We start from the raw sequence: 22,896 nt of genomic DNA on the forward strand, positions 1-22,896 counted from the left end.
TGTGATTCGTGCAAAAATCAATCGCTTCTTTAAAAAATTATGTGACTTGTATTCTAGACATACAATTAGAAAAACAAAATGGTACATTAATTAATACCAAAATCATTAAAATCTTAAGATATTTTATTCCAATTAGGTGTTTCTTTCAATTTTTCATAACACGTAATATATATTTGAGGTAGATGAAACGTGAACTAATTACATATATCATTATTTGTTCTATATATAAATTAAAGGAATATTTTAAATAATCAATTCTACCGAAAGAAAATAAATCACGTTTATGTATTAATAATACAAAGGAAAAAAGAAATAGAAAGAAATATATCGAGGAGGAACTGTAGACTAAAAAGTGTGTCGCTAATATCTCCAGGTAGATGGCCCAGAAGGGGGCAGGTACGATCCTGGAAGCTCGTTGACAAAGCTTCTGTACAGCGTCATGTAGCAGACGCGCGCGTGTAGTGTTGAGGAACTGATTGGGAATGGTCAAAGTGAGCGCAAAGCAAGCGACGGCCATAGTGAAGGTAGGATATGGAATAGTAGTAGGGAGAAAGAGATAGGATGATATCATACAGATATATAAATATCTATTAGGTGTAGATATTAGGCTATTTTGAATATTCCGTCATTTTTCATCATACTTTATACATCTTGTACTCCCGCGCTTGAAAAGCTTTTATTCGAGATGTAGATCCCATGGGACACGATGTAGATATACAAAAGTGATGCGCATGTATGCGCGCGCGGTAGAAAACGGACGAAAAGCGACGCACGTGTGACCGGTAATGAGAGTGTCGAGTCAAAGTGGACGGTTTGATTGGTCGAGGAAAACGTGTGCCGCTACAACTGTTTCGTGATTCTGCCGTAACAGTGAGCGCGGTGTGCGCAGTGCGCTCCCCACCGCGTGCGCGCAGTGTGTAACCCCCGCGACCGCCATCTTTGTCAAGTGGGTAACCTTTGTTGATTTGTGTGAAATGTGACGCCGTTGTCGCGAGATAATTGGTGATCGTGATTAAATATCCTGTGTTACGGTATCTAGTGATTCTTGTGCATTTCACGCTGGATTTATACATGGGATTACCTTGATCAGGTAAAAACAATTAGTCTCTCGTTAAATCTCGCAAGAGAACCACGCGAATCATCACCAGACGCATACGGGCCAGCGGGTCGGGCTGCCAGCTCGTGAAAGAGTGAGAGGGAGAGAGAGTGAGTGTGCAATAGAGTGCAAAAGAGAGAGGGAGATAATCTTCTATACGCAGTGTTTCTCCTTGCTTCTTCTTAACATTTTTTCTTACTATGCTCGAACAAGCGGATAACCAAATGCCATCCATTTGCCAGACGTTTATTCAGGAAGCTATACAGTACGACGTTGTGGTTGAAACATCGTTCTTAGGCGCGAAAAATTGTGCGAAACAGTCGAGAGTTGGCCGTGCCTACCCAAGATGGCTGCCCGTCGGGTTTCGAGAAACTTGTGTCCTCGCTGTCTACTTGGACACGTAATTCAATCGTTTCACATTTTTTACCCGCCTATCGCGCACCAAGTATTTCACTCAAAATGATGAAAAACTCGGTGTCGTAGTATCATCTAGAGTAGTTAACAGGCGATAGTTCGTAGCGTTTAGCGGTGGTTTCGTGGGCGACGGCCGTCGATTACATTCGCTAGCTATACACAGTGTCTTTCTTACGAGGGATGTGACTTGTAACGAATCGTAACGGTTATTCCTGCTTGAGAAACACCAGACGAGTTTCCCTGTTGGCGTGGAAGTATGTGTTTCCGAGTTGAAATTATAAATTGGCTATCATTGAGATTAAAATGGCTACCGACGGTAACCAGTTGGTGATTATTAGCAAATATATCTTTCGGTCCGAATCATTTTCTCTCCATTCTCTTTACTATTCTTTTTCGTAATTGAAAACTCGTTTGAATCGAGCCACGCTTTTTATTCTTATTTTATTTTTCAAGCGTGTGGCATTGAGCAAAGATCTGTTCACGGTATGTGAGTATTTTTTGTTGGAACAAATACTTAAATGGAAGCGTCTTTGTAGAAAGGAGAATCATCTGTAAAAGCGGGTAACGAGGAGTAAGAAACGCCAAGCCGGCAGTAGTTGAAATCATTCGGTAACCGTCCGTTTTCTCAGTGGCAGCTGCTCTCTCTGTTGCCATCCTCTCTTTTACCTCTCCGTCGGGTGAGAAAGGTCCCAACAAATACAGTCAGCCAGCCTGACTACTGGCCTCCCTTCTTCCTCGTTACTGTCGTGTGTCTTAAACGGACGAACGATAAATAAATTAGCTAACAAACGTATTCGTTTACTCGATATTTCGTTTTGGCAATAACAGAACGAGTCAGAAACAACTACATACACCTGTAGAAACGAGCAAGTATAGAACATTGGAGGGTTACCGAAAAGAGATTTATGCGCATAATACATATACATTGGTTGATTTTCGACGGAAAATTCTGAATGTGTAGTGCGTTCATTCGCTTGCCATTCTCTCTCTTCACTCCCTCCTTTCTTCTCTCCCTCCATATGTTCGTTTTCCTATACACTTCTGTTCTTCGTAATTGTTGTAAACGTGCCGATAACTGTCGAATTAATGAAATGGAGCCAAGGCTAATATTTAAAATTTAAGCCCTTGAAAAGGCTAAGCCTTCAGTCGATCACTGTTTTGTCATTCACACTCGTTCCCAACTAGTTTTAGTTTCAACGTGTGCGAGACAATTACATATTTCGCGAAGCTTCATTCAGCGACACGTACGTCAAACAAAGATTAGTCATATAATAGGATTGCGTTTCTCAGTGATTCACGGACAAAGAATGTTAGGTTTATTTAATTTATTGGTCGGCATGAATAGCTTTCGCTGTTGACGACCATTGTTTGCCTAAGTAACGAATAATAATTACGAAAAAAGACTAATAGTCGAGAAATTAGAATGAAATCGGTCAAACGAATCCTACGAAATCTTAGCAAATATATCGTCATATTTCATCACCCTTTCAAATTGTTTTATATCTCTTAAATATTATTAACCGTTTGAAAATTCTCTTTTCTGCATATTTTTCACGTGTAGTACGCTCGATCAGAATTATTATTATGAGAACTCTTTGAATTAGAATATTAAGTTTGCTCTTAGAATATTTCCCTTTTCTTTGGAAGAGTATCAATGTTGATAAATGGACATTTTTATCGGTTGAAAGAGCTTAATACTTCCATAGTTTCTTTCTAGATCAGCTCTGGGAAATCTGAATTTACATACAATAGTTTACAAAAGTCTTTGAACACTTCTAGAATTTTTTGATGAATTTATTATATGTGTTGTATGAAATGTAAAACATTTGAAATTTCATTAGCATTGTTATGAGAGAATGGATCATCATGATTATATTACTAAAATTTCAAACAAATCTGAAAATGTACATAACAGCTACAAGATTATTTAGTGTGTGTTTGTGTGTGCGTGAGCGCGCGCACGTGTATATATATATATATATGTATGTATGTATCTATTTCGAAGAGTAACAAAAGTATTTAAACATTTAATTCGTTATATTAATAAGCTTCAATATATTGGGTTGACAACTAAGTGATTGCGAATTTTGTTATTAGGTGATATTGACAAAATGCGCAATTACTTAATTGCCAACCCAATACAGTGGCACCATTTTTATTACTTCTTATTTGTTTAGTTTTGCAAGTATTATTATATGTCTATGTTATGTTTATTGAATAGATGTTACCCGTGAATATTTTGTAACTTCTATATGCATTTTCAGATTGATTTTAACTATAACTAATATGATCATGACCAGTGTAGTTTCATTGCAGTGTTAATACAATTTCAAAATGTTTTATTTGCCAAACATGATATGTATGTATATCCATGAAAGTTTTCTGTAGTTATTGCCCAAATAGTTTCATGAGCCAATGTATATCCATATATGCATAATTGACTTAATAAATCACGTGTATCTACAAGTTGTTCAAAATTACGCAATATCAGTACGACCTACAGTCATTTAAAATATTTCTCTCCCTTCCACGTGTACATATACGTACACCTTGTGTTGAGTTTGCTTACGTCGAGGAGAAAGTTTGCCGCTTAGAAGAAAATCGGTCAATCGTTCGTAACGAGATAAAAAATTGAACAGTTTCAGATAGTTTTGAATGATTCTAAACGACTTTTAAATGATGATTCGATAGATTCGGTATATCGGACTTAGAATATAGCAGTAAAAAAATGTAGCTTAATTTTTTTTTAAATTGTTGTTTTATTTTGAGATGATTAGTTTGATAAAAGAGTACATATGGTTTATATGTGTTTTGTTGTGTAAGGCTCAAAGAATTCTCACGAATTTATTGAGTGAAAACGAAAAACGAGCGGGAAAGGTGTATCCGTTCGGACAGCTTGCAACGATTCAAATTCTAGCTAGTTGATACGCATACATATTATAATAGTATATAATCGAATGTCACACAGTTTACCTGATTAATATGGTGCAGAAAACACGTCATGTGTTATGATTATATTCCGAATATTTATGCATTTGTGGGAAAATTAAAGGCGCGAAAAATGTACATAATATGTAAAATATTCATTATAATTGTGGGTACTTATATACATTCATATTTTTATGTGAATAAAAGAGTAGGACCTAAGCGAACATTTGTTTCGTCTATTAAATATTGTAACGAATATTATACTTTGGATACTTTATGTACTTTTGTATCTTTAAATTTTTTATACATGCATAGAAATCCGCATTGCTATATATGTATTGCTATAGTAGTAATATTATCAATAATTATTTAATAATATCTAAATTTTCGATAGTAATTAAAATTATAAAAAGTAATAAGTGAGTAATAGATAGTGAGTTTGTTATTACTGTTTGTTTACTTAATGTACTCACACTTTAATGATACTAATAGATAATAATTTTGCTATTATTACCTATCTACTTAGTGTACTTGGTAGTAATTTTACTATTACTATATGTGCAAATAGTGCAAATAGTGAATGCAATTTATTTCAAATTAAGAAAATTCTAAACGAAGAGCATCTGCTGTAACCTATTTTAAATTCATAACAAGATAGCTCTAACTATTAAAATTATGCCTAAACTTCGTTTTAGAGTAGCCCAATTATGTATTTCCGTATCTTTCGATAGAATTCAAGTAGTACAATTTAAAAATGCCAGTATTGAGTTTTAGGAAATCACGTGACCAAAAGCTAGAATAGGCTGTCTGTGAACGAAATCAATATAATGATGATTTCCTAAACTTAAGACAGATTAGAGACTTCAAACAGATTAGCGCTAAAACGAAGTTTAACCAAAATTAATATCAGTAATATAGTATCACAGTAGCAAGTTGAACTGAGGAAACAAACATAGAGAGGAAAACGAGAAAGGCTTATTGATTGATTGGCATATTCTGGGTTTTAGGACCAGTATAAGGAGCGTGTGATCTTGACGGATGGAAATGTGAAGCAGCAATAGCTTGTAGAAAACTCGTGCGAGGCAGAGTCAGGCGCAGAATGTGAGTGAGTCGTAAGAACTGGTTGTAAAAACCGACCCGGAGGCGGTCGAGCATTGTTAATTGGGTGTATATAACCTGGCCTGGTACGTGATCGTCGCCGCCGGTGTCGCCGCCGCCGTTTTCGTCGGCAGACGGCCGACGGAGACGAGAAATGGACGAGCCCGAGTCCGCTGACACATGGTCGGCCTGGTTCCTGGACGCGATCCGAAAAATCCGCAGCCAGAAACAGAGGCCGAGTGTCGAGCGGATATGTCATGCTATTCGTCAGCACCATAATTATCACGAGGAGGAAATTGCTGAACATCTGGAGATTGCAGTGAAGCGTGGCGATGTACTCAAGATCTTTAATAAAGGACAATCCTCGTATAAAGATCCTGGTGGCTTACAATCGAAACCGCTCAAAGTTGGCAAAGCTTCCGATCTGAGCAAGGTACTGGGTAAGGCTGTTAGAGAATTGGGCGAAAGGGAGGGCTCAAGCCTGAAGAGTATCGAGAGATATATCAGACAGAGTCACACGGTTGAAGAAGGAGCGGAGGGCGACTTGAGAACAGCGCTTAGACTGTCTGCTAAAAGGGCAGCCGATCGAGGGCTTGTGATCCAGGATGGTAGGCTTTTCCGACAACCGGACAGGCAACCTTATCTCAAGAAACATGCGGATACTTCTCATGTTACCCAGCCGGAGCCCCCTGTGGCTAAGGTGAGCCATTTTTTTCATTACTCGTCATTAAAGTACGTATGTTTATGCATTTATGGGAAAGCTAAAAGCGTAGAAATGTACAGAATATCAAACCTTTCAAATATCCTCGCAAACAAAAAGTGCTGACAGAGCTATAATTGTTTTGCTGCAATCAAGAAATAGTTAAAAGTATCTCAACTTCAAACTTAAAGTATATTTTTTATCTAGTCAAGACGTGATTAAGTAAACACAGACATTTATGAAAATTCATACTTTTACGAACACAGCCAAAAGTGGAAATTAGACAAATTTGCTTCACTTACTAAATATTAAATAATTTAGATATTTTTGTTTTATGTACTACTTTTATATTTTGTTAAATATTTTATATATATTTGTATGTTATATACATTCGGGACATTTTTGCATCTTTACATTTCCCAGAAGTACATAAATACGTCCTTAATTTAGTAATAAGTGTGAAAATGAATATTTGAAAGAATTAAGGATATTTCAAACCAAGTAAATAAAGAAGTTTCAAGTTACTTGAATTAATCCGATGGAGGTTTTAGAGTACATAAAGTATTATACGCGTATGCAACATACTGATTTGTACCTACCGCACTTGTAACTGAATTCGTTCAACTTGCGCGCTCTTCCGTACATCCGTTCATTTACGTTATTATCGTATTCTGGTAGAAATATTTTATTACCAGTGTCGAGTTCAAACAGTGTTCACGAAAGTTGATTAGACTTTTCCATCAGCTTGTCTTTGCTTGTGTTCAGAAGTCTGTTCAGAAAGTGCAGTTTCATAGAGCCGTGTTAAACGTGGGTATTCGCTTGCTATTCACTTCCATGCAGTGAATAATATAATTCACAACATGCGGTCATATGTGAACTGGCAGCCGTAGTGTCAACGTAAACCTATCGTTAGTATTCGTAATATATAACGAGACATGCGTCATGCATTGTTTTAGTGTAAAAAGTAAGATAAAGCAAATAAAATTATTTGGCGCGAACAATTGAAAAATATGCATTCCCGGTTGAATTATATTTTTGAAACACTATATGCTTTGTAGAATTATATTTTGTTATTTCCCATTTTAGCTAGGAGTAATTTGGAATTATTGTTTTTGTAAATATAAAAGAAGCGATTAATTTTTTCTTTTTCTCCTTGTTCCAAATTGAATATAGTTACCATATGAAGAATTATTACGTTCTCTTCAATATGTGACATATTTGTAGTTAATGCAAAGCGTTTTCTACGATTAAACCAATTCGCACATGTAGGATTCCTATACGCATTTATGAAACGTCACTCTAATTTAATTTCATAGTAAATACAATCGTAAAACCGCATAAAGAACAATCTAGAAATCTGTCAATGTACCCGTCACCCATTAATTCGTATTAAACGCTAGATTAGATTTCGTTGATAAGTTGCGATTCGGAGTCATCTTCGAGAAATCCAAGTTGAGCGAATATTGAATTTGAATTTTTCCGCCGCACTTCCTTGGAAAAGTATCAACAACTTCGTAACATATCGCTTTGTTTGTTGCACGATACTTGTTAGTTGATACACAATAAAAATTTAGGTTGAAAGGGGTTTTTTTAAGAAAGAGAATACGCTAAGAGCACCATTTTCAAAAAATACGTCATGTATTAGTAATAATATCCTAAATAATAAAGTATGTAGAAGATACAGGAATATAATGAGAAAATACTGGGACGTTTTGTATGACAATACATCAAGAAGAGTATGTTATGCATGATCGCATACGATTCGTGGCTCACTCAGTTCAGGAGTCAACAAGGGAAATATTACGCTCTCGTTATGGTCCCTCGTGTTCGTAGCTGGGGAGTCACGGCGTGTGCCCACGCCTCAAGATGGTTAGTCGCGGCCTCACGCTAGAGGGGAACTTGAACAGAGGGGCGAGACTCAGGACGATATGCTATCGCGGTCAACTTCCGGTGACTCGTTTGTGTATATCGCCTCTCTTATTGATCCTCCATGCACACGTCTCTCTCTTTCTCTCTCTCTTTCTCAATCACCCCTCTCCTTCCCCTCCTCTATTGCATTCATTTCTCCTCCATGTTCTCCTACCGACCGCGTTTTATGCGTGTCAGGCCGCAGAGAGCACGGAAAGTTATCCAGCGATCACGCCGGCGCGATCCTGACAATCCCTTCCTCCCCGTCGGTTGCTCGCTGCCCTTTTATTCCTTGTTCTTCCTTCTCGAATTCTCAAGTGGTTCTTGGTTTCGCTGCCAAGTGTCACTATTTAGTTATTCAGTCCAATGCTGTTCACGGTTGGAACCCTTCATACACCTTTAGTCCTCGTGTATTACATGCCATTGCTATGAGAGAAATAAAATTGAGAAAGAAATGTCAATATAATATAACTTATTGGTAAATTCAAATATAAAATTTCTTTTATACATTCTTCAACTTCAAACAGATGATCCTTTTTAGTTTTTATAAACTCGATGTTTATTTATTGATCGATAATGGAATGGTAATACCTAATTAGTTCCTATGAGCTTTTGTACTAGTATTTCATATTGAATTGTTCAGTAAGTTGGCCGATATGCTCAGAAATTTATGCTCGGAAACAGAACTTCTTAAGACTCTCTAATGTGTCTGATACACAGACGCTGGTGCGCGCGTGTTTCAGAACAAGAGTAGAAAGGGGAGAATCATTAGTTCTAGATACAGTAGCTCATGAAAGTGTTTGGATACTTATCCAATGAAACTTTTGAAATACAAAAATGTTTGTCTTTCATACTTTTTAACTTTCGCGTTACCTGATTTGATAAATGTTTCGATGTCTAGCTGCTTCTAAGATGAATATTTCAGGTCAGTAGGTCGATTCCTTATCTGCATAAAAATTATTTGTTATGCTTTATCTTCTATTATTATTCGAAATAATCAAATATTTTTGACCAATAAATTATTTGGAAATTATCTATTTCTCAAACAAAATTTTGGTATTCTTTTGGAAAACAATTTTATTTTAAAATAAATTTATTTGTTATTTTATTGGAAGTAATTATTTGATTTTTTAATTCATTATTTTCATTCCAAATAAAATGTATCCAATGATTTGTTAAAAGTTATATTAATTTTCTTTTCAATTGCAACGAGAACAAGATTCAAACATAAAAAATTTCAAGAATATAGCAGGATTAATTCCGGAAAATTTGTAAAGGTAAAAGGTATCCGAGAAACATTTGTCGTATATATGTATGTATGTATGGCTATTACTTGTAGTTTTCGTGTGTATAAAAATCTGTCGATGCATCGACGGAGGATATGTCAAGAAGCCAAGAAGTGCAAGCTTTAGCAATAGATCGTTCAATCCCATAACTATTAGTTATAGCTAGTTCTCTGGTCGCGCAACAGGTCGTTGTTTCGAGACGCGAATCCTGATCACGCGTGTCCTGTATGTTCAAGGTATTCTTTGTGTACTCTACTGCTTCGAACTAAACAAAAATGTCAACTAGTTAGAAATGAAAGATACTAAATACAGTAAAATGGCAGATTTTAGGTTTCCTTTCTTTTCTGATTGCTAAGAATATACAGGAAATCTTTGTAAAATTAATATATTATACTTTTATCGAAATCGAAACATGATTATACATATACACTTTTTGATTTTTTTATATACTTTTATATACTTTCTTATTTTCATTCCTTGAATTATAATCATTGATACACTGTATATTTAAGTATGAATTACACAAGGATTGGTTACTTTAGCGTTAATCATTTGATTACGAGTGAATAACTCAATTATTACTATTTCATTATCATTCGTATATAAAATATTGCTCGTCATAATATTAAAATATTGAATATATTAAAATATGTATCTCGATAATTATATCTTTGACTTTCACGAAACTCCGTCAACTTCTCAGCATCTAGCTAGACATAATAACTTTCATTTATGTTGTATTAAAATCATCCTGTTTATAATATTCCCTTTATAACATAATCGTAAAGTAGGTATATTTATATATTATTTGATTTTGTCACAGCTTCCAGCTCCACTACCAATTTGCAAAGAATGCCTTGGTGCAACAATAGCTGGAAATAATAACAACGCAAAACGGAATATTACTGAGAAATTGAGCAGGTGTAGTGTGTGTGGTGCAGCTTTGCACAATTCTTGCGCACCACCGGAACTCTCAATACTTGTCGATAGGGGTATAACGTGGTCTTGTGACGACTGTTCTCCAACTTGCGCTGGATGCCAGTTGGAAAGGGAATCGCAGAATTACCTGGTAAAATGCGCTGGTTGTGTTAAGTGTTATCATCCTGCCTGCTTGGATCCAGCACTTGATAAAAAGAACAAAACACCATGGAGGTGTCGACATTGTCAAACAGCACATACGCCAATATCGAAGGATGATAGTAAAAGGAACAAAACACAGGATGCAGCTAGTTCTCTCGAAGGCACGCCGACTAGCGCGAGGAAGAGACCTAGCAAGTTACGTGAAAGTAGAAAGTAAGCGAAAATTTGATGTAAACCAATTTTAGGATTAATGTTAGTTCTCATTTGTGATGACTTGTCGAGTATATTTGATATGCGCGATGCAATTTTAATAGATAATATACGAAACATTGAAGGAAAATATGAACGAAGCTAGCGGTTCTTAATCTTCTGTTTACCACGTACCTCTCTTAAATAATTTTTTCTTGTCGCGGACCACCAAGCTTAACTCAAAATCTAAATCAGCAATGTAACAAGTATGTATAATTAAATCATTCATCGACAATCATTTTGGAGAGAAAAGTTTCATTATAAGTAAATAAATACATATACTAAATATTTTTTATTCGACAATAACTTGCGTGTGTGAGCACTTCGCAGGTTAAGGACCGCTGAAGTAAGCTGAACTACATTTCTCTTGTATATGCATTATGCATATAATATAGCATTGTGTTAGATAATATGATATAAATATCACACGGAAAAAACATTGTTGCTTTTTTATTTATACTAATTAATATAAACTATTGTTTTTCTCAACATCTACTACTGTATAGGGTTACCTGACCTAAGATCAGGGTTCAAAATTAGAATAAAAGTTAAGACTGAGGGAAAGGGACGACGAGTTATCAATATGCACGATTTGACCAGATTAATATCTGTTTCAGATCGGCAGTATCCAGAAAGAGTTTGGCGATTTCGACTCCGACGAGGAAAAGCGGCGCAGGAGTGGCACAGGTGGACAGCAGCTCGGACGGTAATGCGGGTGTTGTCTCCCCTCGTCAACCACCTTTGATTTCCTCTCCCTTACCACAACCCCCCACCCCACTCGCAGGCCAGGGTAGGCTACTAGAAGAGAAAAACGATCGGATTTCCAAAGAGAAGCAGAAGTTTTTTAGGCTGAGTGCGTTTAATGCGGACCATAATAAGTTGAAGCGGGTGGGGGGCGGTGAGAAATCGAAATGTTCACAGGACGTTAGTCCTAGGTTAACTCGGGGTAACGCGAACCAGAAACAACAAACCATGCCCGGTAAAAAGGTAGTACCGCCAATGTCTAGCAGTAGCAGCAGCAGCGGCGCGAGCGATAGCGATTCTTCCGATGACTCCAGTGATTCAACTGATGATGACGACGAAGACGACGCAGAGGAGGAGCAGGGAGCGGAAGGGAATGGGCAGGGGGGAGAAGAAGAGGAAGAGGTAGATGGTAATAGCTCTAGCGCGTCCAGCAATACGTCCACTTCGGATGAGGACGACGACGACGATGACGAAGAGGAGGAGGATGACGACGGTGACGATGGTCATGAAAAACGTCGTGCTGTCGTCGTCGGCAGTGGCGATAGTGGTGGTGGTGGTGGTGTTATCGGTAGCGGTGCCGGTAACTCTCCTAAACCAAGAGGTCCGTTCTCTTGTGATTTAAACGAGGACAAGCCTTGGGGTTTCGCCGCGGCTGCGGCTAAACTCAATATGGAATCGCCTTTTTTTAGTAACATTACCAATACCTTTGGTGCGCCGTTACCTAAGCTCAATGTAAGCAGTACACCGACATTCGGTTTACACATACAACCAGCCGTTAATTCGTTCGACGGGAAGAAGAAACAGAAGAACGATCGGAACGGTGCTGGTATAGCGAGCAGTTTTGCTAATACAGATAACACCAATAAGGTTAAACCTGGTAGTGGTCAATTGAAAGGCCTTTTCGATGGATTGAGTCACTTTTTTTCAGTACCTACTAGCAGCAGAGTAAGATCTAGCGCGTTGACGCCTAATTACGCGCCTGATAGAAGAAAGCGGCCTAACGTAGACGACAGTGATAATAGAGCGAGCAAAGTTATGAGAGGGATGCAGAGTAATAAACGTGAAAACGCGTCGTCCGGTCTAGGCAAATCGAAAGAAAAAAAGAAAATGGAGGCAGACAACGATGTAGCGAAAGTACCTCGCCCTGGAATTTTTACGCCTTCCGATGAAACGTTATTTAGTTCCCTTAATGAAAAGCTACCAAAAATGACACCGTCAAATTTAGTTAAAACTGCGGTTAATAGTAAAAGGCACGAGCACGAAAGGAGAAAACTAATGAAAGATGATGCGCCGGTAGTGAAGTGTGCAGCGGGCGCGTCGTCACCGTCGTTGCCATTGCCATTATTATCATCGTTATCGTCGTCGTCATCATCGTCGTCGTCGTCGTCATCGTCATCTTCGTCTTCGTCGTCGTCGTCGTCGTCATCGTCGTCGTCGTCGTCATCATCGTCGTCGTCGTCGTCGTCGTCGTCGTCGTCGTCGTCGTCCTCATCATCATCGACGACGATGGCGGCGGCGTCGTCGTTTCCGTTACCGTTGCCGTTATCGTCACCCTTATCGTTACCGTTACCGTTGCCATCATCATCATCATCACCGTCTTCGTTACCGGTGTCGTCGCTGTCGTCACCGTCATCGACGTCAATGCCGACATCGACTCTTAAGCCCGATCAGTCCTCGCGAAAGAAAAACACACTCGTGGAAGGGAGCCAAACACGCCACCCTGTGCCCGCTGTTTCGAAGTCCGGCCTGAGTTCTGATTCCGTGAAATCAAATCCCAGCCTAAAGTCCAATCCACGAGCCTGTACTAGCGCCACCACCACCAACACCACCACGACACCCCGCGCGACACCCTGCTCCACCAGGAAGGGTAAGAATCTACCCCACCCGTTCACGAGTCCTAACCTCGATGATGCACCCAAGTCGCAAAGAAGAATTCCCTCTAATCTAATCCTCGCTCACCACCACGTGGATGTGTTGGCGGTGTGGTGTGGTATGATGTATGTGTTCATGTACGTCTGACGTAATCTGTTTCAAGATAACATGATTGTTCTCCAATAACGGCCAACAACTTGTTTTTCGTCGTTGAATTCATGAAACTTCACCGATAATTATATCGTACAATGTATCGGATGATCGAGAATTAAACATTTATCTGTATGTAATAAGAACAATCAGGTTCCTTGATAGGACGTGTTTATTGCTTATTATGTGGTGTGAAACTTATGGAAATCCGAGTTTTCTACTTGCGGAAACATCTGTCATATAAAATGCGAATGAATGCATTCATTTCTCTTTCATCGTTTTCAGATCAAATTTGTAAGCTATATGGATGATATTTCCATTCGTTTTGCACTACGGAGGACTCTTACATGGTTATTGCATGTTACTAATAACGTTATTTGGCTCTGGCATACACTCTCTTTTTTTCCATATATCATAATTATCAAATACATAATTAATGCACGTAGTTCGTAAATAGACGCACTCGACTATGGGACTGTTCACGTGATAATTTCGCTGCTGCACAATTTTTTTCGTTTAACTTCTCACTACTTCTAACTTGATCAATTCTTTACAGTTGTACAGTCGGCGATACTTGTACAAAGATTTAGCCAGATATATAAAATAGAGTATAAACGTTTCTTATTCGTCGCTGTTTTTCTATTAAATTGCTATTATTGTTTTACAAAGGACAAGTATTGAAATATTGAATTATTCTATTGAGGAATTTAGAATAGTTGATCTGTGATTACTTCAAATATGAAATAAGTACGAAGCTTTAACGGATATCGGAAAAGTTTCTCTAATCCTTCGGGATTCTATATTGGGATTCTATATACGATCAAAGATTGACAAAAGAAAAAGGAAAAGGAGAAAGTATTAGGGAAGAAAAGATAAAGTGACCAATACCGATCAGTTTACAGTTTTACAGGACGAAGAAATACGACGCTAGGTGGCATATCTCAAACAGTTGCCTGGTATTAATAATATCGGAGTCTACCTGCTGCTGCTGACATTTAGCAGGCTCTATTGTCGTAACTCGCCGTCTTCCACCATAAAGAGAAATATAAAAAATGTATACGTTTTACGAGTAAAATAAAAAAAGCAAAAGAAAGGAGAGACAGAAAAGCTAAAACGAGAAGTAAAAAGAGAAACGGAAAGAAAGGAACGAGAGGAAAACAAATCCGCTTTTGCCATTGAAGAGCCAACTTGATACTCTGCCAACACATCCCACGAAAACCACCTACCCCATAGCTTTGCTTTGGATACTACTCACAATATTAACAGCTAATTAATTGTTGTCGCACTCGATATTACCGAAGATTGTCAATGCACAAGTTAATATTTATGCTTTGCGACTACAATATCCGCTTCTCTAGTGGACAGATTCTTTTTGTTCCTCTTCTTTTCTTTTTTCACGCATCGAATATAATTATATTTTCATTTCAATTGCATTCTTTAATACCGTACACTTCCATATCAATAAATTATCATAACATTCCCGTGGAGTTTTTTTTGTTGGTCTATTCATCTGTTTTCAAAAAGTTTTTCACTGTTGGTACCGTATCAAAGTCCTAGTATATGTCGTTTGTGGTACAATGAAAGATTTGTCTGTATTGCAAGTTACCCTTCAGGATTAGTGTTTCTTTTGTGGTAAACAAGTAAGAGAAATCGGACAAATCGACATGGATTCAAATTCAATGGATTAATTATTACAGCGGATTATAAAGGAATTTCTTTTCCTTGTTCTGTTCACTGCAAAACAGAAAAAAATAAAAGTAGCGAATAAGCACATAAGAACATAAAGGAAACCAATTTGTTATATTTGTTTACAGAGGAACCTGTTCTACCTCAGACCTTGCCACCTGGTGTCACGCAAAAGGATGTTGACCTATTTAAGGAAGCACGAGACAGAGCGGCTCGCTTAACCGCCGTGAATGGTGACGGCGAGGAAGCCGCGACTGTGAATCCAGGAAATAGTTCAGCAAGTACAAGTACAGGAAGTGGTATTAGGAATCCCGCGGCCATAGTTTTCGGTCGATACGAAGTAGAAACATGGTATTCCAGTCCGTTTCCCCAGGAGTACGCAAGACTACCAAAATTATTCTTCTGTGAATTTTGTTTAAAGTATACGAAAAGTCGGGCTGTACTTGATAGACACATGGACAAATGTCAATGGAGGCATCCTCCGGCAACCGAGATCTATAGGTGTAACGGCTTGTCTGTCTTCGAGGTACGGTTCGCGAACAAAACTTTTTCTTTTCTCTTTAAGCCTTTAATAGTGCAATAAAATAAAGTTTAAAGAAATTACGGAATGATTTGCCTCTGTGAAAGGATTAATACACTGATAATACTCTCTATATGATATATCTTATAGACTCCATGCATTTTTGGGAAATTTAAGATTGCAAAAATCTATAGAATATATATAATATGTGAAAATGTAGAGTACTTATTATAATACTTAGTAGACGAAAAAAATTTGTATTTAGATTTCATTAATTACTCATTTAATTATGTTCATAAAAATATAAAATTACTTAAATATCCGCAATCTACTCATAAATCAGACAATGAGAATTTTGATTCTTATGTTTCAGATCGATGGTAATGTGAACAAGATATACTGTCAAAATTTGTGTCTGCTAGCGAAATTGTTCTTGGACCATAAAACGCTCTACTACGACGTAGAACCATTTTTATTTTATGCGGTAACGAAAAACGACAAGTATGGTTGTCATTTGATTGGTTATTTCAGCAAAGAAAAACATTGTCCCGCGCAGAGATATAATGTATCGTGTATCATGACTTTGCCGCAATATCAAAGACAAGGATTTGGTAGGTTCTTGATCGAATTTAGTTATCTTCTATCCAAAGTGGAGGGCATTCCTGGTACACCAGAGAAACCTCTTTCTGATCTCGGCCGGGTGTCGTACCACTCGTTCTGGAAAAGTGTTGTACTCGAATATCTTGACGCTCATAGAGATTCTACGGATATCAAGTTGGGAGATATAACGAAAGAAACTGGCGTGTCAGCTCATGATATCGCAACTGCTATGCAATTGCTAGGATTTATTAGATCGGTTCATTTGCCCGGTGAAGGGAATTCTAAGGTGGCCGTGGTAGTAGATTGGGCTAAAGTGGACGCTCATATGGCAAAGATACGAAAAAGTTCTCGTATCAAGTTAGATCCTGATTGTCTTAGATGGATACCATTGCTCACGCAGATTCCTAATCCATATCAAAGTCCGGAAGAAAGTGGCGACACTAGCTCCGAATCTTCTCCCGTAGTGGAACCCAAACATGTACCGGCGATTGTTGAAAAAATTCAAAAGGTTAAGATCAAAAAGAAACCAAGGGGTAGAAGGTTGGGACAAAGAAGATCATTACCATTCAAACATAAGGCTGCCCAAAAGTCATCTTTACAGAAGGATCCTATTTCCAAAGACACGAGAGAATTGAGAGAGACAAAAGCAATAAAAGAGAAGGAAGCAAAGGAGACAAATGAAGTGAAGGACACGAAAGAAACTAAAGAATTAGAGAAAAGGAGTCGAAACGTAGTTGCTGCGTCGGCAGAAAGTACTAAAGAACCGATGGAAGTAGAACCGAGAAGTGTCACGACAACATCGAGGAATTCTCGTGCAGTGACTGCTTCAAAAAACGCGAATTCTACAAATCCAACGACTTCATTTACGTCAACGACGACGACGACGACGACGTCGACTACCACGGTAACAACCACTACAACGACAATGTCTAGACGAAGAATTAGAACACCGAAGACACCTGTAACTGGTGTTTCGGTAGCGATTACGACGACAACATCGTCGTCATCGACGACTCCTCTGCGAAAACGAAAACATTCCGAAAAGACTGAAGCAGAAGAAAAGGAGGAAAGGACCGAGGTTAGTTCCAGAAAAAGAACTCGGGAATCTCTACGCGAGAAAGAGAAGGATAAGGAACGAGAAAGAGAAAAAGAGAAACCTAAAGAACGTGATAAGCCGAAAGAAAGGGACAATTATTCAAAAGATAAAGATAAAGACAATATAAGCGAAGTGGAGAAGTCATCTTCTAAAGCGATAGAATTGTCTCCATCGTCGGTAGTGCAGAAACCTACGAAGAAGCAATGCAAGGTAGATGATATCTTGTTAAAAGTGACCAGTCGACAAACAAAGCACTTGCAAACGAAACAAGGTAAGGAAAAGAAAAATTTGGAGCAGAACCAATGCAATGGAAAAGAAGAGGCGAAGGATGTTAAAACCTTGCCGGTATCGAGACGAGGAAGAGCAAAAGCCGAGAAGGAAGCTTTAAAGATGCCACAATTAAAACCTGAAACTCCTACGAAAGATCGACCCGAAACTCCTGTGATACTCCCTCCGTCATTATCTCCGTTGCCGTGCTCTGAAGAGACTGGCTCTTTTATAACTAGTCAGCAACAGTCGTGTTCGGTTACGGAGCAACTACTGGTAGCACCTGCCGGGAAAGAAGCTAATAACGTGGCAGAAACGACTAAGAGCAACGAGAGCACTATGGAAGACGTTGATAATGCCAATGGTAGTAGCGCTGGCAATATCTGTGGATCAACCGTTCTTCCAGAAGCAGAAGCAACTATATCTGCTAGCCCAGGAGAGTATGAGGGAGGAGATGAGGATGAGGGCGAAGAAGAAGTACCTGCACCGAAGTCGAAACCTGTGACGCATATAAAAAGCGATTCAAACGAACGAACTGAGAAGGCAGAGGAGAATGAACCAGAAAAGAAACTCGAAGATGATTCCTCCGTTCCCTTTTTGCAAAATCCGATGTCGGAATCAAAATCGCGTATCCTACAAGAAGATACACAAAGACCGGAATGTGCAGCTGAGGGAGATTTGGATAAGGGCGAGGCTGAAAGAGAGGATGAAGGTGGTCACGAACGTCAAGGTGATGACGAAATATTAGTGGAAACAGCAGAGGGGAAAGAGGAAGAAAATAGAATTATGAAGGGTGAATCCGACAAAGCTTCGGAGACTGAGAAAGCAATTTGTAGTTTGGAAACGTCTAAATTGGTACCTGACCTTCTTTCGCCTAAGGAAGAAGAAATCGAGAAATTGAAAGCTGTTAATCAAGATGTAGGTAGCTGTAGAGAAGGTGATGGAATTTCCGATCGATTAATGTTAAAGAGTTCGAAAGAGGAGTTGACGAGGCCAAAGATAGAGACTTCTCCCGCAACGCCCACGGAGAGAAAGGAATCATCCTCTGCTGTTTCGAATATCGCGTCGCCTGAAACAGGGCCGCTCACGCCGCAAGAGAAAGTTTTGCCCGTTATCGAGCAGCATGAAACGACTATTCATCTTCAAACACACTCTGAAGAATTGAAACAAAATTCGCCCGAGAGTGGCAAGACAACGCCTCATTTGGACAATCCTGGTTCGGTGAAACGAACACCCCCTTCGCAACCAGATTTGCCGTCTATGGGAGTTTACACTCCTGATTCAACCACAAATTCGGTGCATTCGTTGCATTACGGACAATGTGATTTGGACGTCAGCCAGTTAGGACTGGAGTCCCCCACGTCGATTGCTAGCGATCTCGCATCACAGAATAGCGTAGAAAGACCACCAAGTGCATTACCGTCGATGCCACCGTCTGTTTCCGTTCCAATTTCGGTATCCATGCAAATAACTACACCAGTTACGTCTGCCGCCGTAAATATCTCGCCGCAAGTACAGTACGCCGATTGTTCGATGCCCCAGCATACTCCATCGACGCATGTTAATATCCATCCGATGCACCAGCCACATACACCGCAACCTCTTCAGCAGCCACGTACACCTCAGTCGCACACACCTCAAAGTATACAAACGCAAAGCCCTCAGCCTCTTCCACAGAGCCATACGCCGCAACCGTTACCTCAGTCTCACACACCACAGCCTCTTCCTCAATCTCATACACCGCAAAGTATTCCGACGCAGAGTCCTCAGCCAATGCGACAGAGTCATACGCCGCAACCTTTGCCACCGTCTCACACGCCTCAACCGATGCAATTGTCTCTGGCCCAACAAACGCAGAATCAAAGCATGACGCATGGTCAATCTCAACAACAGTCTCAACAGCAGACTGCGCATCAACAGCAACAACAGCAGCAATCGCAGACGCAATCTCATAGTAACAAAAGAGCCAGTGGTTCGCAAACGACCCATAGGTCGAGATCGACACAGCAAAGTAGCAGATCGCATCGAACCACGCCTCCTACGTCGCATGCTCAAGCCTCATCTCAAGGACATACGACCTCTCACACGAGTCATACGAGTTCCCACACAAGTCATACGACGATAGCGCATACGACGCACGTACCACCGCAGTATCAGCAGTCTTCGTCGATGAGCGTACCACCCGTTCCTCATCCGCATTCCCACACACATGCTGCTCATTCGCACAATATGGCCGTTATCTCGCAAGGAAACTATATGGCTGTCGCTTCGCAGACCTTTCCAACTCAGAACACGTACGTGATTCAACATCGAAGCAGCAGATCCGGTGCACCCACACCATGCACCACAGCGACGAATTTTTACATTCAGACGAGCGCTATGCCGCCGCATTCGCACACACCAGCACCCTCTTTGTCAGCTTCTGGAAATCACCAAACCACGAATTCGTGCAGTTTAGCAAAATTACAACAACTAACGAATGGGTTAGAGATGATACCTCCAACACCTCCACCGGCGATGAATTTAACGCCACCACCTCCTATACCGCACACTATGACACCGCCACAAACATCGAGGCAATTACCGACACCGCCTCAAGTACCCCTTGGTTACGCGAAAAATTATTATAATGTCAATACGGTTCCGCCTTCTACTCCCGGACCACCCAGTAGATCGACCTCGAGGTCATCAGCGAATGCAAACATGGCATCTCTGACTCAGCCTTATCCAAGCGAAAGCTTATATCGCCAGACTCTCGATCCTGGAAGTACTTGTCCTCAAATGCAGAGCGCTGCCAGTCGGGTCAGTCCCAACGTGGCGATAAACACGAATCTCATGGCCCAGTATGGTTATCGAGTGGCACAACCTGCTACCGGCTACATGAATCAAGCGGCTCAACTCGGTGGTTTCATGAATCAAGCTAGCCAGTTACCTGTCGGAGTCGTTAATGTACCTGCACCGTATCCTCAGGACCCTCATCAACAAAATCCAGCGGCGGTGTATACGACGTACCACGGTTACATAAATGGCGGTCTTATGCAGCCTCTGAATAGTTCGATGAGGCCACGTTAGCCCCATTCGTCTAAACGCACATTCTCTCACTTACAATAACACGAGGCCGCAAAAAAATGGACTAACAATGATTACTTCATTTTGGACAAGTTAATGCTCTCTTCTATACGAACTCTGGCAAATTTTTAAAAAATGTTACCTATCGAGAGATCTTTTACCTCCTTGCATTCGCTTCCACAGTCACCTTCTGGACTTTTTTTACCTTTCTCCCACCAATATTTTATTATTTTTTAACGTACGATCACTAACGTATGATTTTTCTTTTATGTTGTGACTATTTCGCCTTTTAATACACGTTTTAGCATTTTTGCTCCTTTTTCTTCTACTATTACTGTTAACACGTAGTCACGTGCACGCGCTTATGTAAAATCCATCAGTCGTCAAACGCTATAAAAAAAAGGATTGTAAATTCAAGACCCAGAAATATTAAAGAGTTAACGGAAGCGCTTGCATCGTAAAGATTAAAGAGCTCGTATTAAACGGATTCTTAACTTGTTTTGGAATGCATAAATAAATAAAACCGAATGTGAATATGCGAATGCGCGCGCGCGGAAAAGAGAGCAGAACATATGTGTATGTACGAATTATAATCATAGTATGGAATAGTACAATACGAAACGTGAATTCGTCTTGTGCATTTAGATGCGATTAACTATTCTACCTTGAATATGATCTGTTGACAGTGAATATACATATATATATATACACACATATACATATATATATATATGTGTGTGTGTGTGCACGCGCGCGCGTATGATTTAGGCAAACATGCATGTATGTATATACTGTTTATGGCTCAGTCCACAATCGACAAAACGAATACACCTATTTTTAGTAGGGCATTCCCATCCGAAATTGCAACGGTGTTACGTTTTGTGTATAAATAGTGTATATATATATATTATACATATATACATATATGTGTGTATATATATGTACTACACATAATATTTGCAAAGAATATTCTGTTTGATATTATCGATTGTTAAACGTTGTTATTTACTTTTTCTTCGAGGCACGCTGTACTTTACTGTATCATAAAAATAATTGTACTACTATTATAATTATAATTGTATTATTGCAAATTAATTATTATGATCGCCAACTCGTTCATTACCATTGATCGGTAATCTTCCTTTACGTCAATGTGAACATAGTGTTTCTCATTAATGATTCTTTATAAGATATCATTCTTGCCGTCGTCAATTGTCTTCGTCGTTGTTATATTTCTTATTACTATTGCTGCTATGATTACTATTATTACAGTTATTACCATTGTCATCGTCATTCTCGTCATTATCGTTATGGTCATGGTTATGATGTCATGATTATGTTCGTCACCACTGTCATCGTTATCATTATAATTATTATTATTATTATAATTATTATTATTATTATTATTATTATTATTATTATTATTATTATTATAATTATTATTATTGTTATCATTATAATTGCTATTCTGCCATTGTCACCATCATCATCATCATTATCAACAACAATAACAACAACAACATCATCGTCATCGTCATCGTCATTTTCATCCCACATCAATGCGAATATCATTTTATTCAAACCCTATTACGTGCACAGATACAGGAAGAAATACGCGCAAGCGTGCGCGCATACACACACACACACACATATATTCATTCTTTATTCTCTATTGTATGTAATATTTTTATTTTCTATTATTGAACGAGAGGGCACATACTAGTTTCGAAAAGAATGATACATGCGTAAAAATGCTCTTCCACGGAGCGTCGCAAAAATTATGCTGAAATTATTTTTTGTATCAAATTATAAGAGGCGAGATGTTAATTCGTTCGACCTCTATATGGGAAATGTAAAATGGTGCTCGTTCATGTACGTTCAATTGTAATTTCCCTCTTGTCCACGACGCTTCGGGGAATGGTCGCGAACAAATAATATATTTATAGCATATTACGAATTTAATTTTTTCAGACAAGACTATAAGAGCGAGAGGCAAGGGAATTTGCCTAGTTTTTAGCATAATTCTTGAATGATAAAAAAGATCATTGATAGTGTATAAATACATCAATATTTATTGTACATAGAGTTAAAAAAAAAAACTACTAACAAATAAAAAGGAATCAAAAATAAAGG

The 22,896-nt window shown here is 38.9% G+C and overlaps 1 protein-coding gene across 4 annotated transcripts; it reads left to right on the forward strand.

Annotated features, from left to right (window-relative positions):
* The first annotated feature begins 411 nt into the window (after positions 1-411).
* LOC132913413 (histone acetyltransferase KAT6B-like) lies at positions 412-22,894 on the forward strand. 4 transcript variants are annotated; one of them, XM_060971743.1, is made up of 6 exons: positions 412-524; positions 5,446-6,236; positions 10,254-10,723; positions 11,377-13,370; positions 15,340-15,737; positions 16,105-22,894. In XM_060971743.1, exons 2-6 carry the CDS (start codon positions 5,691-5,693, stop codon positions 20,764-20,766), a joined length of 8,070 nt encoding a protein of 2,689 aa, XP_060827726.1. In that variant the 5' UTR covers positions 412-524; positions 5,446-5,690; the 3' UTR covers positions 20,767-22,894. The 4 variants fall into 4 exon arrangements, with proteins under 4 accessions (XP_060827726.1, XP_060827725.1, XP_060827728.1 ...); XM_060971742.1 differs by lacking the exon at positions 412-524 and adding an exon at positions 566-1,090; XM_060971745.1 differs by lacking the exon at positions 412-524 and adding an exon at positions 572-1,090 and having other exon boundaries at positions 11,377-11,465.
* Positions 22,895-22,896: the final 2 nt, after the last annotated feature.

Source organism: Bombus pascuorum, chromosome 13 (genome assembly GCF_905332965.1).
Source record: "Bombus pascuorum chromosome 13, iyBomPasc1.1, whole genome shotgun sequence".
In the NCBI taxonomy this organism is placed as follows: domain Eukaryota; kingdom Metazoa; phylum Arthropoda; class Insecta; order Hymenoptera; family Apidae; genus Bombus; species Bombus pascuorum.